Here is a 16,720-nt window from a genome sequence, read left to right on the forward strand (position 1 = left end):
ATGGACCATTATGGATGAGTTTCTACAGTAACATCATAACTAGAGGCCATCATAAATTCGCATGTGTGAGAAGAAATAACAGGAGTAAAAAAACCTTTAAAAGAATATTTTTAAAGCAGCTATAAATGAGTCATCTGTATGCTATGCAAATTTTCAAAGTGGGTAAATTTAGAAATTATTTTTTCTCTTTATATTTGGGAAAGAAATGTAATTAGGTCTGTAAAGTTCAGAAGGGTCTCTTTCAGAGCCATGCAGTGATGAATATCACTGAACTGTCTGCAGTGATGGAAATGTTCTGTATCTGCTCTATCCAATACAGTAGCCTCTAGTCACATGTGGCTAGTGAGCATTTGAAATGTGCAAGTAAGAAACTACATTTTAAGTTTATTTAATTTTAGTTAAGTTAAATTAAGTACCCACATGTGCCCATTGTCTATCATATTGTTAAGGCTTTAAAATGATTTGAAGTCAAATTGCATAGTAGTACATACACCTTGCCAGATAGTGAATTCATTAACTAAATATCATTTTGCATCCAAGATTCTTTGACTTTTAATTTTTTTTTACTTTGTTCTAAGTAGAGCCATTACCACTGCTGACTTAGCTTATCTTTAAAACAGTATGTCTTTTACTTTAAAAAGTTATTCTAAATCATAAACCCCAAAGTGCCAGTTTTAGGAGAGAGCAAAATAATGGATGCTGTCTACTCTGAGGGTAAGCTCATCATACATTTTTTTACATTTAAAATAAATTATAGGGGCGCCTGGGTGGCGCAGTCAGTTAAGCGTCTGACTTCAGCCAGGTCACGATCTCGCGGTCCGTGAGTTCGAGCCCCGCGTCAGGCTCTGGGCTGATGGCTCAGAGCCTGGAGCCTGTTTCTGATTCTGTGTCTCCCTCTCTCTCTGCCCCTCCCCCGTTCATGCTCTGTCTCTCTCTGTCCCAAAAATAAATAAAAACGTTGAAGAAGAAAAAAAAAAAATTAAAAATAAATAAATAAATAAATAAAATAAATTACAAAACTGAAATGTTTGGGAGTGCAATGTACTGATGTCTACAACTTACTTTGAAATGCATTTTCAAAATGAATTGATGGAGGCACCTGGGTGACTCAGTTGGTTAAGCTTCTGACTCTTGGTTTCTGCTCAGTTCACAATCTCATGGTTTCGTGAGTTCAAGCCCCACATCAGGCTCTGTGCTAGCAGCTCAGATCCTGCTTGGGATTCTCTCTCTCTCTCTCTCTCTCTCTCTCTCTCTCTCTCTGCCATTCCCCTACTTGCTCTGTCTCTGTCTCTCTCAAAATAAATAAACTTAAAAAAAATGGATTGAGGGGCTCCTGGGTGGCTCATCAGTTAAGCATCCAACTTCGGCCCTGATCATGATCTCACGGTCCATGAGTTCGAGCCCCACGTCGGGCTCTGTGCTGACAGCTCAGAGCCTGGAGCCTGTTTGGGATCCTGTGTCTCCCTCTCTCTCTGCCCTCCACCACTCACACTCTGTTTCTGTCTCTCTCAAAAATAAACGTTAAAAAAATTTTTTTTAATGGATTTACGGATAGATTGATAGTAGATATGTGATAAAATACAGGAAAATGTAAACAATATATGGGTGTTCACTCTGCAATTCTTTCAACTTTGCTGAAATTTTCATAATAAAATCAATAAAGCTTCATGATAAAGTGTTGGGAGGAATTTAAATGTAAGCATACTAAGTATTTTAAAGTGTACTTTTTTCCTCGAATCTCTCACTTCTCTGTTAAATAGAGCCAAGGAGCAATAACAGAACGTTTACGAAGTTTTAGTATGCACGATCTTACAGCTATCCAAGGGGATGAGCCTGTGGGACAAAGATCATACCAATCTCTACAAGAAGCAAAAAAGAAAAGTAAATCAGTCTCTGGTGAATCAGCAGGTGTGTTTGTTTGTTTTAATATATTTTCCTTTCACGATTAGAATTTTGAGTCCAGGTAGGTACTAAAATAATACATGGTAACTATCTGAATTTGAGCAGAGGGAAATTTACTTTTAAGCTTATGTTGCAAATTTAGGCTTAACTGTAGTTCTCGTTCTCTAAATTTTCTCTGAATAAAGTTGGTGCTTGCCTTTTGTTGACTCCAGAGATAATCCAACTAAGAAAGTAACAGTAGCCTCTTGTGTTGCCATGAATTTTTAGAAACCTTGGGTGTGATTATTACCACCTCCCTGCCACCAGCACCAGTTCTGACTTGTGATCAGTGCTCTTTCTACTCAAGTCATGTGGTGACATCTGAGTGTTATAGTTAAACACTCTTTGCTGTAAATGCTATGAACAAATAAGGATATTGACTCACAAGATAAAAAGTTTTAAGTGGGTGACAAAGGGTGACTCAGTTTGTAAATAGGATTACTACAATGGAAAATATGTTGAAATTCCATAGTCTAGTTCAAGAACTAACTTGTAGGTATTTCTAATATAAATTATGAGCATGGCATAGTTGATATGTTCTAAAACTTTGATAAAGCATTCTGCTCTTAGAAATATACACATAAATAAAAAGACATACCTCCTTAGTTATTTTGTCACATATAAGAAAATTGTAGTTCAAGGCTCAGATGAAAATTAAGATCATTATGACATTTCTTATTAATTATTATTAACTCCTTAAGGTACAAGGCTTTTTGGTGTGTGTGTGTGTGTGTGTGTGTGTGTGTGTGTGTGTGTGTGTGTGTTTAGGTAGTTTTCTTTTGAGGGAGGTTAAAAATCACCCTTTACATTGAAACCAATTTGAGAAATAAAACAACGGTCCCTTCTTACAGACAAAAAATAGTGAACTTTTTCTGAGTTCTCCGTAGAATGAATAACTTTACCAAGTTGGTGGCTGTTACCTAAAAGGTAGTAATTAAGCATTAGCCATTGATTGAGGTAGTAATATTTTTAAGAATGAGAACCAGTTGGGGCGCCTGGGTGGCGCAGTCGGTTAAGTGTCCGACTTCAGCCAGGTCACGATCTCGCGGTCCGTGAGTTCGAGCCCCGCGTCGGGCTCTGGGCTGATGGCTCAGAGCCTGGAGCCTGTTTCCGATTCTGTGTCTCCCTCTCTCTCTGCCCCTCCCCCGTTCATGCTCTGTCTCTCTCTGTCCCAAAAATAAATAAACGTTGAAAAAAAAAAAAATTTAAAAAGAATGAGAACCAGTGAACTTTGAACCATCATCCTTAATACATTAACAGTGAGTTTATAATATAGGCATTTTCTTAATATACATTTAAAAATTAGATATACTGATTTTGATTATGGAGTCTGCTGTATATATTTTGCTTGATTTGGAACAGTTATCTGACAACTTTATCAGCAGTTTATTCATAATTATACTTTAGAATTGATTAAGAGTGATATTCTAATAGTTAAATGAAAACAAGATTACAAATATGAAAATGCGTAGCTGTTTTTGTGATATTCATCTATTAAACTTAAAATAATGGGGCTAAAATATTTTAAGGTAGTAAGATGCTATTTAGGTCTTCTGTTAGATTTTAAGCCATGAAATTAAAACAACAAGATTAGAGAAATATGAAGTAAATAGTAGCAGTACAAGAAAGGAACTTATTCAGTTATTAAATTAAAATTTTAATATGCATTACTTTGCACAAGTTCTAAGTTTCCTACAGAATGGTACATACTTTGAGCCCTCTTCCCTAAGGAAAAAATTTAACAAAAACAATCTGTCTTAAAAATATTTTTTTAGGGGGCGCCTGGGTGGTTCAGTTGGTTAAGTGTCTGACTTCGGCTCAGGTCATGATCTCACGGTTCATAGGTTCAAGCCCCGCATCAGGCTCTGTGCTGACAGCTCCAAGCCTGGAGCCTGCTTTGGATTCTGTATCTCCCTCTCTCTCTGCACCTCCCCTGCTGATGCCCTGTCTCTCTCTCTCTCCCTCTGTCTCTCTCTCTATCAAAAATAAACATTAAAAAAATAATATTTTTTTAGGGGCTTCTGGGTGGCTCAGTCGATTAAGCATCTGACTTCAGTTCAGGTCATGATCTCACAGCTTGTGAGAGTTTGAGCCCCATATCGGACTCTGTGCTGACAGCTCAGAGCCTGAAGCCTGCTTCAGATTCTGTCTCTGTCTCTCTCTGCCCCTCCCCGCTCATGCTCTGTCTATCTCTCTCAAAAATCAATGAACAAACGGGGCGCCTGGGTGGCTCAGTTGGTTGAGCACCCAACTTCAGCTCAAGTCATGATCTCAAGTTCGTGGGTTCTAGCCCCGCGTCGGGCTCTGTGCTGAAAGCTCAGAGCCTGGAGCCTGCTTCAGATTCTGTGTCTCCCTCTCTCTCTGCGCCTCACCTGCTCATGCTCTGTCTCTCTCTGTCTCAAAAATAAGTAAAAACATTAAAAAAAAATCAATGAACATAAAAAAAATTTCTTTTTTAAAAAGTGATAACGTTCCAGGACAGGAAGAGTTGAAGAGAAGATAATAATAGTCTATATAAACATAAGTCCAAGATATACATGGAAATTCATCAGATGAGAATGATGGCCTTTCAGGCAGGTGGGGGAGGTGTTAGGATAATTGCTAGACTTAGAAGATGGGGTAGAAGATGAAGTTATTCCTCTATCTCAAACCTTTCATCAAAATACTTAAAAGATTAAGACTTAAATATAAGATACTAAGCTATAATATAGTAGGAAATTCCTGAGTATATATTTAAACCAGAATTCTTAAGCATGACATCAAAACTAGAAGACATAAGGGAAAAACTTGAGAGGTTTTTCTATATGAAAAATATATATATAACATATAAGGGAAAAATACCATACAAAACAAACTAGAAGAAATATTCTCATGTGATACAGGCAAAGGGTTCAGATTTTAACAATACAAAGATTTCTTTCAAGCCAATTATTGTTAATTCTACTAAAGAATACAGCATGAAAAAGACATTCAGCCTCACACACAAAGAAAGAGTAAATTAAAATAGTAATGACAGTAATTTTTCCTCACCAGATTGGCAAAAATATTTTTTTAATTAGCAGTGCTCTCTGTGTTGGTAATTATTCTAGTTATCTGTTTCTGTGTAACGAACTATAAACAGTGACCTGAAAAAGTCACAGTCATTTTTTTGCTCATGAACCTGGGGGAGACTGGGCTCAGGGAGGGAGATCTTGCTCAAGGTCTTAGGCAGCTACAAACAGCACCTGGGGCTCGAGTCAGAATCTCAAAGTCTTCTTCATTCACATGTGTGCTGTTTCAGCTGTGAAGAGTCAAACAGGTGATGGCTGAAACAGTTGGGGCTTCTCTGGCCTCTCCTTCTCAACGTCTCTCTACATGGTCTCTGAGAGTGTGGGGGGCTTCTTATCTGGCAGCTAAAAGCTCACAGAGAGGGTGTTTCAACCCAAGTGGCAGAAGTCATGCAGCCTCACTTCTGCCTCATGGCAGTTTGTTGAGACTGGTACCTACGAGAGGAGGAGGGGCGCCTGGCTGGCTTAGTTGGTGGAGCGTGCAACTCTTGATCTCAGGGTCGTGAGCTCGAGCCCTGCATTGGGCAGAGAGATTACCTTAAAAAGAAAAAAGGAAAAAAGATTTAATAGAAGAGGAGAAAAGTGTCAGAATTTGTGGACATGTTTGAAAATCACCACAGCAAGCATGTTGGGAAACAAACACTCTCATACACTTTGTATGAGAGTTTAAAGTGGAATAATCCTTTTGATGACAATCTGGCAATAATTATCAAAATGTATTCCCTCTAACTCAGCAAGAAACTTCTAAGACTATGTCATAAAGAAATAATCAGACAAGTGTTCAAAGATGTAGGTACAAGAACAATCATCTCATTGTTTATAGTAACATAATATTGGAACAAACTAAACGCCTAAAAGAAATGCTTAAGCAAAAGCATGGTTTATTAGCCACGAAAATTGATAATGTCGTTCTCTACGTACTGACATAAAAACATATCCAGATTGTGGGGAAATAAACAATAATAAAACAATCTGTGTGTTATAATCCAGCACTGTAGAGACACAATAAATAGATGAAATGAATTAATATATGTAAGTTATTTTTCAAATGTGTATACATAGGGAAGAGTCTGGAAGGGTATTGCTAAAATGTTAACAGTGTTCAGTTCGAGTATGGGACTTCAGTGATCTTTTTTTTTTTTTTAAATCAACCTATTTCCTAAATCAGAAAGAACAGTACTCTTTCTTTTGAAAAACAACTCAGGTACTCAATTTTTAGGTCATGAATTATTTTTTATTTCATTTACTTCCAAAATTCCTCAAGAAAAAAATAAGTTTTTCAGTGTGGTAGTCACATTCACATTGCAAAGTCTTTTTACTTGTTCATGTGATTAATACATTTACCCCAGATGATCTGCTTGTTCACACAAGCAAACTCAAATTATTTGGAAAAGTGGGTCCATTTTGAAAACTCTTCATGGCCTGCTCTGACTGGTTTGAGGTTGGCTGGTCAAGAAAAATTCTGCTTTGATGAAGCTATTCAAATCTTCATGTTGTCACCATGGCAAAAAGAGCTCCCTCCAGATGCATTTCTGTAAGAAAATGGACTCCTTGAACATGATGTTCACATCCCTTGAAAGAACACCACGTTGTGATAAGTGGGAATGTTTTTTCTGCAAAGAAACTGCTTCTCCCATATTAGTTAAAATTGGCTCAATATTCAGTTTTAGTACCAGCGCATAAAGAAATAAAGCACATATTCTTTGTTTTAGGTGCTTTACATATTTACTTAATCCCTAAGATGACTATACAGGTTAAATATTTTATACTTATTTTTCAGATGATGAAACTGAGACATAAGGAGATTAAATTACCTGTCAAGATAGCCCTTGACATAGTCAATGACATAAATGAGGTATCCAAGGTTCCTAAGCTAATTCTTATTCTTTCTCTTTTTAATTTATAAAAAGGCTACACTTAGGGAGACAGTTGGGGCTGGAACTCTGAATTCAAATAATTTGAGTAGGTAGCGACCTTAGAGATGCTTTAGTCAAAGATGGCAGATGGGTGACATGCCTGCTCCCTGCTCCCGTGCCCATGGTGGCAGACATTGCTGAAGGACTGTGGCACTTTACGACACTAGTTCACAGTCCCCCTCAACATAATGCTCCCAACAGCTCAACGGGGTCAGAGTTCACATTCACATGGAAACTTATCCATCATCTTTCATCTGTCTCACTACCTTACCATTGAAGAAAACAAAGGCCTGGTGAGCCTTGGTAGCTCAGTTAGTTAAACGTCCAACTTCGGCTCACGTCATGGTTTCATGGCTTGTGCGTTCAAGCCCCACATCAGGCTCTGTGCTGGCAACACGGAACCTGCTCTGGAGTCTCTCTCTCCCTCTGTCTTTGCCCCTCCCCTTCTTGCTCTCTCTCTCTCTCTCTCTCTCTCTCTCTCCCCCTCTATCTTTCTCAAAAAATAAAAAATAACATTTAAAAAAGAAAAGAAAGGCCTGGAGAGAGGCAAGATGTACTTTGGCTCTCACAGCTAATAGGCAGTGAAGTCCTCTAAGAGGTCCAGGGTGCCTTCCAGGTCAAACTTTCTGTGATTCTACACCTATATTAATATAAGATGGGAAAACTTAAAATATACCAACTGTAACATGTGTGAGCTGTGAATACCAGGTCAGTTTGCAAAAGCATCTGCTGGTTTCCTAAAATGGTAACAGAGCTTTGGGCTGAAGCTGGCCAGACATCTACAGGGCCCCGGGCAATACAGGCTCCTCAGCCTTGGGTCCCCAGTCACTGCTCCTCAGGAATGTGTGTGGAACGACTCCGTCCAGTGTAGATCACTAATGTAAACTTAGCATCACCTTTGTATGGCCCCGCAGTACCCCACTAGTTTCGCTTTCCCTGGGCTTGGCAGACCTGTAAACCACTCAGCCATCTCACTAGGTGCCTGCTGTGATAGGACACCCAGATTTGGGCTTCCCTCATAGTCTCAGGTCTCCCTCCTACTCTGAACACTTTTAAATCCTTGGACAACTTTGATTAACACTATTTCCAGCACTCACAGCAGAATGTTCATACATACTCGTTTCCAGGTTTTAAGTGGAATAGAAAAATGCATATTTTAGCGAAGATATTTGACTTGACTCCTCGCTCTTTGACGCATAGTTTGGTTTAATCAATTGCTAAGTTAAACTTGTCAATTTCATCTCCTTGTGGATCCCAAATCTGGCTCCTGTCTCTGTCTTTGCTCCTTGGACCCCATCATCTCTGACCTGCCATACTGCAATAACCTCCCTGTGTCCTGTGTCATCCACTTCATTCCCCAAAGTGCAAAAGGAATCTCTGAAAGAACCCAAGTGTAATCATATCACCTTTCCGCTTAAAATGCCTCAGTGGCCCCCCACGTTGCTCTCTGGTGAAGTCCAAACTCAGTAGCATGTGGTGTATTCGCTCCCCTGCCTTGTTCTCCCACTCCATCATGTGCTGGCTGTATTGAATCATGAGCCTTCCAGAAGTTAGCCACCACCTCCTACAAGAAGTCCTCTCTCACAGCCCACTTTCCCCCACCCCCAGGCTGAGTTAATTATCTTACTGTAGGCTCCCATAGCACCCACCCCATCCTTATCTTCAATTTACAGCATCTATTATAGTGCTGTCATGCCTGTTAAAGTCTGTTCCCTTCCCTTGTTGGACTAAGTTTCTTAGAGTAAAAGATGACAGTTGTGTCTTTTTCATCACTGTATCCCCATAATATAGCGCACTGCCAAACACAGAATTTTTTGAATATTGTGAAATAATGAATCAATCCATTAACTTTCTCTGAAACCATAATTAGAAAGCTAATAAGATTTGTTACCTGAAATTGGGAAACAAAGAAAGAATAAGGTGTGTATATAATCATCTTTTGAATAAGGTTCCAATCCCATCCCATCAGAAGCATCTTCTCAGGACCACTGACCGTTCCCCTCCCCTGGCCACACTGGCCTGCTTGCAGCTCTTCTAGGCGTCGTGTGCCCCCTGCCCTCGCTCCCAGCAAGTGCTCTCTGTTCTACCTGGAACACAATTCCTTGGACTGACGGGGGAGGAGTGGGGGGACAATGGATCTTGGCCTAAATCATGACCGATTCTATCCCCAAATCCTCCCTAATTTTTAGCCTAGTAGTCTGGCAGCATAAAATTGTGCTTGCATAATTTACATCTAAAGGTATGTCTCTTATTATGAGACAAAAAAGCTTATTAACAACTCTTCATGGTTTGCTCAGTGAGTCTCAAGTTACTCATGGCCTGGGAGAGCGGATTAATAAACGTTTGTTCAGTATCTTTTTCTTCACATGCAAGAAGTCCATCCACTGCCCCCACCTGAGCCTGGAAAAACTACTTTTTTCTCACCTGAAGATGTAGGTATTTATGCTCCTTATCTTTATTAAAGGAGAATTTGAAACTTAATGGGGCCTTGTAACCTCACCCTTGTCTTGATAACTTGCCTAGCACTCTTCTTGCCACAGACTTGGGCCCCTCTCTTGCTCCATCCAGGCAATGGTTCTCAAATGTTTCGAGCCCTGGACCCTAGGATAAGCATCACCTAGGAATTTGATAGAAATATAGATTCTCAGCCCCACCCTAGGCCTAGCAGTCTTTGTATTAGTAAGTTCTGACTCTTAGTATGTGCCTTTACTAATAAACTCTACTAAGCTTGATAACCACTGTTTCAGGAATGGGAGTGTTCCTGTCTCTGAATCTTGGGCATCAGGATGCTGTCAGACTTCCTGACAATAACCAGCCTGACTACCTGCAAGTTTGCATATTGGCCAATGACCCGTCTTTTGTCGCAACACACAGCGGCCTGTTAGCACACCCGCAGGACCTCTTGCTGACCTTCCTGATGCGGCTGTTTTCTTTGACTAACATCTGTCATCGTAGCCTGTGGTGTTTGTAATTGCTGAGGCCTGCCTGGCTGGCTTTCATCTCAGCAGCTGCAACAGTGTTGCTTTAACATCTCCATGGCCTGCCCCCCCCCCCCCACCAACCTCTCTCAAAGTTCTAGCCCCTTTGGGTCTTATCTAAGTAAGTTCACCCTCCCTTTCCCAATCTTGACAAAAGTTTTGACACACAGTGGGAGGAAACCCTTAATTTCTAACTAAAGTCAAAGGCACGAATGACTAAATGAAACACAAAATTGCTTAGATTGTTTAGAGTTCAGGAAAAGGAGAAAGGGCAGGGAGGAGATCTGCTTATGTTCTCTGAGTTTTGGACAAAGTGTTACCTCCTCAAAAATCAATTATTTAAAATCATTCTGAAAAATGCATGGTGAAAATAGGAATAGTCAGGGGAAGAAGTGAGTTATGAGCCTCATCTAGAATAGTGCACGGGGCAATGATTGATGATAAAGGGCGGGGAGCACATTCCAGAGGAGAAAGGGAGAGGAAGGATTAAGCAGGCAAATGCAGACCATGCATCGAAGTGTGCTCAGATGGAGCGGTGTCCTTTCCCCGAAACATGCTGGTTTTGACCTGTTTAGGTTATGGAATTCCGCTGAAAGACGGAGATGAGAAAACCGATGAAGAAGCCGAAGGGCCGTATTCAGATGATGAGATGTTAACGCACAAAGGGCTTCGAAGATCGCAAAGCATGAAATCCGTGAAAACCGTGAAAGGCCGCAAAGAGGTTAGTCCTGTACAGAGTTGTTTTCCTAATGATTGGTGTTGAAGGCATTATCATCCAGGATATTAGCGATCCATAAAGGAAGGAACCCAGTGGTAGATCAGCAGTTACATTTAAAATTCTTTCTTCAGGAAGAACCTGGGTGGCTCAGTCAGTTAAGCACCTAACTCTTGGTTTCAGCTCAGGTCATGAGCTCACAGTTTGTGAGTTCAAGCCCCACGTCAGGCTCTGCTCTGGCAGTGTGGAGCCTGCTTGGGATTCTCTCTCTCTCTCCCTCTGCCCCTCCCCCTGCTTGCTCTATCTCTCCCTCAAAGTAAATAAATAAACTTAAAAAAAAATTATTTATTCAAGGGGTGCCTGGGTCGCTCAGTCAGTTGAGCATCAGACTCTTGATTTTGGCTCAGGTCATGATCTCACCGTTGGGTAGTTTAAGCCCCGCCTCGGGCTCTGCGCTGACAGTGCAGAGCCTGCTTGGAGTCTCTGTCTCCCTGTCTCTCTGCCCCTCCCCTGCCCCTGCTCTCTCTCTCTCTCTCAACATAAATAAATAAAAAAACATTTAAAAAAATTTTTTTAATTAAAAAAATTCTTTATTCAGATCGGATATATTAGGATCTCTGGAAGTTTGCAAAATGATAAATTCCTAGTCTTCCCCTGTAAGCAGAAGATGGTATTCTTATATAGCAAATCATATGGTTGTCATGAGCACCCAGTGCCAGCCCTACGCCTAAGCAAAGAAAGCAACTGACAAAAATAACTACATAGTTTTCTTTGAACCAACCCTGTATGAGGACTAACTAGAAGTTTATCTATAATAATATACTGTCTTTGTGTCTGGAAAGGAGGATTCCAGTGAATGGTCAGATCATTGTGAGCAATGTTCATTGACCTACCAGGCGAAGCACAAATAAGAACAGTTAATGTTTTTATAATGTTACATAAGTAGCCATGTCTTTTGAATACACACTTATAGGATAATTGATTCTTTATATTAGAAAAGCTTTAAAAAATATTACTATGATCATGAGCTATTAAGTTCTAAGTTGAAAAGTAATCATCTAATTTGTAATAATGACACATTTCTCTCTTCAGGTGCGATATGGGTCACTAAAATATAAAGTGAAGAAGAGACCACAGGTGTATTTTTAGTCATCTGCACCTCAAGATCCCAAGACAAGTTATGCTAATCCATCAGCTTTTCTTCTAACATTATCCAGGATTTACACGTTAAAATAATACTTTAAACTGTGGCGGTAATAGGGTTTATTTTCATCAATCTAAGTAGCTTTTATTTCTTTAACCATTACTTCCATGTCCTGACTACTCCAGGTAATTATGCAAAGCTTATATATATATATGTATATCTACATATGTATACATATATAAATATGTACATATGTATATACATATGTATACATTTATAGATATACATATATATCTCAGAAATAGTAGAAAATTGTGTTATCTGTTTTCAAATTCCTCAACAACATTGAGTGCCTGGGACATTAAGATGAAACACAAACCCACAGTATACTTGAAAAGAGTCTTTTTACAGTTTAAGATACATCAGCCTTTGTGGTATTGTATTGTGTTTACCTCCGTTTATGTTATATCTATCACATGAGGATAGTAATTAGATAGGCCTCTGATCAGCAGTGATAGGACAAGGGCATAATGTAAGATATAGTGTGTTTTATATATTCTTCAAATTTTTACTTTTAACATACTTGTCGGTTTTTCCACCATCAGCTGAACGTTTTCGAAACAAATATTTGAAAGCCAGGTCTCCACATAGCACTTTTATTCCTGACTAGTTTTGCACACTTGAAAATTGTTTACTTATTTACGACTGTACATTTATTTTAAGCTTTACTGACACTTTATTGTTATTTGTCATATCCTGACATGTCACATTTATGCCTCGAATTTCATCATCTCTTTTCCTGTGGGTTTCATTTGTTAAATTTGTTAGGTTCTAATAATATGAAAATATACCTAATTGTCCAACTTTAACTATTTTTAATTCTCTCCTCTATAGATAAGAAGCTGTTTTAGACATCAACTAGTTTTCCATATTTAACCCTACATTGGTAGTCAAATTTAGCATGTTTTTGTTAACACTGGTGACATTTTCAGCATTTAGAAGCAGTAGCTTTAAAAAAAAAAAGTAGTAGCTTTTGTGAAACAGAGTCACGAAATTATCCAGCAGTCAGTCCATTCACAAGGCTGACCTCCTATGTGCTGCTGACTTATAAATCTGTATTGACTACATTTGAATCACTCATCTTTCTGGCTGAGATCATTTCCTGAATATAGGTGCCAATGCAAAATACAGATGTTAATCTTACATACTAGAAACTATTAGAATAGATATTAGAAAAATATATTTTAATCCAAGAGATTGTGAGTTACTAAATGTGGAGGCTTTTTTAGGTTGCATTGATAACTATGCATTAACTCTGTTAATGGTGGTGGTTTTAGTGATCACTCATCAAATTGGTACAGTTGTAACCATTCAGATAATTTACTTGACTGTTCTGTTTGTCCAAAAGAGAAAACAATGAGTGAGATTTGTGAGATCTTTGACCTTTCTACCTTTTAAGAAGTGAAACCAGCTGGCAATGTATATTCAGGACCTCCTCGGATTGTTGGCAGAGGATAGAATGTTTACTTAGGACTACCTTAGTTTAATTCATACATTTCTCTTGATACATTCTCTTAAAACATTATCTAGACTCTCTCACATTCTTCATATATGACACCAAGAAAAAATTCCCTCAACTTTGTTTCTCTGAAAGTTTAATTCTATGAGTGTCTTCATTACTTTACCGTGACTAATTTTTAGCCTTTTAGTTTTCTAAAAAGACTCATTTGTGTTCAAAATTCCTAGAAATCCTGATTATAAACTCTTGGAAGAGAGTTTTTATTTACATTGCCTAGTCCTAGACTTACCAATGTAAATGCTACACCATGTTTCTCTTTCCTACCCAAAGGCAGCGTCATCTCGAGTTGCCTGACAAAGTCATGTAAGTGACTTTATATAAAAACATTACCTCTGGGGGCTGCTCTGTGCCACTTTATGTTTCCTAAGACTAAAGTATTAAACCTATTCTGTAATTATAGTAATCTCATAAATACTGCTCTAAATCGGAGGGATTGTTTATCCCTTTACACTCCTACAAACAAAGACCAGTCGCAAAGAGGTAATGAATGTCCTTTTTAAATCTCTCTCTCCACACAGTGTTCCCTCTGATCTCTTTCTCCTGTTACATCCTTACAGGCAGTGGATGTCATTTTGCTGTTCTATTACTTCCTTTCTCTCCTTTTCTTACATTTCTGAGATTTTGCTGCTTTTCTCTCGTGTGTGTTTTAGCATGCCCTTTCCTTTGAACTTTGTATGATAAGCCCACAAATCTTAGCCTCTTTTAAAGTGGAGCAGGCCATTTTTTGTTTCTCTGCTTTTGAATCCACTGCTTTTAAAAGAAGGAACTTTATCTCTAGACCACAGTGCCTTGCTTTCCCACCACCACCATTTGGTGAATGGGCATCAGACGCTGCGCAAGCCTATTTAAGGGCGCTATTTTGGTGGCTGTTGAAGTTTATGCAGAAATTGTAGCCGGTGTTTTATTATATATTTCTTCAACTTGTGCACTAATATTAACTATTTCCAGAGGTTTTGGAAGTGACAGTTGATCATTCTTCAGTTTACCATGCTTTTTCTGGGATAAAAAAGAGCCAGAAGTATGTCTTATTGCTAAGTAATTAATTATGTAAACCCACCTAGGTCCTGCACAAGATTCCCTCCACACGATTCACTATTCCATATATGTACGTGGATTTGGCTAGAAAGTGGTAAGTGTCAGCATTTGCTAATTATAAGTACTTGACTATACAGATTGATGGAACAAAATTATTAAAATATGTTCAGGGAACTAATCCATATGTCACCACCAAAGATTTCTACAGTGTTATAAAATATGTAAATACTCCAAATTTCTGTAAAACACTGGTTAGATAAATACATTTTATTTCATGTCTTTTTTTTAAATAACACAGTTTGAGCTTCTGTAATACTTGAACTTTTGTGTTGTTAAAAATAACCCAATGTTACCTTCTATGAAATATTAGTAATTTGTATGTTTAATTGGAATGGACTAAATTTTTATTTTGATTTTCTCGTATTGGGAAGATTAAGGAGTTAATATGTATTGACAAGCAGTTTCCTAAATGTCCCATATAGGCTGATTCATTGACAAAGCAATTTGGTGATTTTGAGGCGATCGTTGTTACTGTGGTAGGCAGTGTATATTTCTTAGTAAACAGCATTTACATTTACTTAAGTTTACTAAGTTTTACTGAGTAAGACTTTGTGAAAGAAAAATATGGCTTTTTCCTCTAAATGCTTAAGATTTCGTCTATTGGTAGTGTCCTACAGATTTATTGTACATTAACTTTTTAAAAATTGACCATGAATTGATCTTTTCACCTCTAACACCTCTTAAATCTGTGTACTTTAATAGTTAAGAGAAAGCAGTTTTATAATTTTTTAAACTCTTTGTAAAGGCTATCTTTAGGCCTAGTCTGGGGGTAATTTTACAGATGTGTTTTTTGAAAACTTTAATATAAAATAAACTCATTTTATTAGTGACAACTTGTATTTGTGTGTGTGTATCAGAATACCTATGTTGGGTTCCATAAGTTTATAATATTTATTATTGAGTATGTATGTAATATTTTGTGTGTGTGTGTATATATATATATAATATATATATATATATTTATGTATGTATATAATAGATGACATATGCACACAGTAAAGATTCCAAATCACAGAACAAATTATAAAAAATCATATACATTCCGGAATGGTCACAGGATTACAAAAGAAACATTGAATTGTTAAATTGGATGTTGGAATGGGAAGATTTTTAAAAAAAGTACAGAAACCCTAGCTATCAATTTGTATTGGTTAGCTGCCTCAGACATAAAATATAACACAATTCAGTTTTATGTATCCTGGAAATGTTCTGAGGTTCCATCTGTTTTAAAGTCAGACATCTGTCTGCCTCACATTTAAGCTTTAGAGAGAAATCCCATGTTTAAAAAAGTTTCTTTGTGTTACTTCATTTTGATATATAATGTGTTAAAGCATTTCCAAATGGAGTTATGTTTTCATCTTTATTAGGACGTACATCCTCGTGGTGATCCAAAGGAGTTAGAAATTTAAATAAAAATTCAAAAGAACACAATGAATATATGAACTGTGGCATTTTTCCCATTTTATTCTCCCTTTAAATGGTTCACTCTTCTTGAGAAAGATTTATGCAATGAAAATCATGTCAGAGATTGATTGATTGTTCCCTGGAAAACATTCCTCCCTTTTACCTACCCATAGATATTCTAACCTTGAAACACTCTCCTCATGGTCTGGTTTTGCTTTTTATAAGATAATGCTTTAAAATGAAATTTTATTATTTATTTATTTATTTTGTGGGTGAGAGAGGGAGGGAGAAAGTGCACCTAGTGGGGAAGAGGCAGAGAGAGGGAGAGGGAGGATCCTAAGCAGGCTCCGTGCTGTCAGCACAGAGCACAATGTGGGGCTCAAACTCAGGAATCCTGAGATCATGACCTGAGCCAAAACCAAGAGTCGGATGCTTAACTGACTGAGCCACCCAGGTGCCCCAATTTGTTTTGTTTTTAATCCTTGATTCCCTTCTTTTCCTTACCTCTTATATCCAGTACATTAGTATTTTGATTCTGTCCAAAATATACAGGCTTACTCGTGGAGAAATTGCCAGTTTGTTTTTAGACCACTGCAGTCAAGCATGTATCACAATAAAGCAAGGCAAAGTAAATGTTTTGGTTTCCCTATGTATATAGAAGTTAGGTTTACATTTTACTGCAGTCCATTAAATGTGCAATAGCATTATGTCTAAAAATACAACGTACATGCTTTATTTTTAAAATATTGTTTTAAAATGCTAATCATTAATCACTCATCGCAGCTCCATAACAAATATAAAAGTGGAAGAGTTTGAAATATTGCAAGAATTACCAAAAGGTGACACAAAAACCCAACAAAGTGAGCAAATGAGGTTGGAAAAATGGTGCTAATAGACTTGC

General features: G+C 38.0%; 1 protein-coding gene across 2 annotated transcripts in view; it reads left to right on the forward strand.

The window, feature by feature from the left end:
• REEP3 (receptor accessory protein 3) overlaps positions 1-15,248 on the forward strand; it is a 102,383-nt gene extending 87,135 nt beyond the window's left edge. Inside the window, exons 6-9 of one of the 2 annotated variants that reach the window (XR_015241620.1) lie at positions 1,761-1,908; positions 10,458-10,603; positions 11,690-11,987; positions 12,022-15,248. Coding sequence is in view for 1 of the 2 variants with exons in the window: in XM_086679816.1 (XP_086535942.1) it covers positions 1,761-1,908; positions 10,458-10,603; positions 11,690-11,746 (351 nt within the window). In the remaining variant the exon portion in view is untranslated. Of the gene's footprint in view, positions 1-1,760; positions 1,909-10,457; positions 10,604-11,689 lie in introns of both variants that reach the window. The other variant, XM_086679816.1, reaches the window with a different exon arrangement.
• The last annotated feature ends 1,472 nt before the right edge of the window (positions 15,249-16,720 follow it).

The sequence above is a fragment of the Puma concolor genome, chromosome D2, assembly GCF_028749965.1.
Source record: "Puma concolor isolate L17-30 chromosome D2, mPumCon1.1.hap2, whole genome shotgun sequence".
Taxonomy (NCBI): domain Eukaryota; kingdom Metazoa; phylum Chordata; class Mammalia; order Carnivora; family Felidae; genus Puma; species Puma concolor.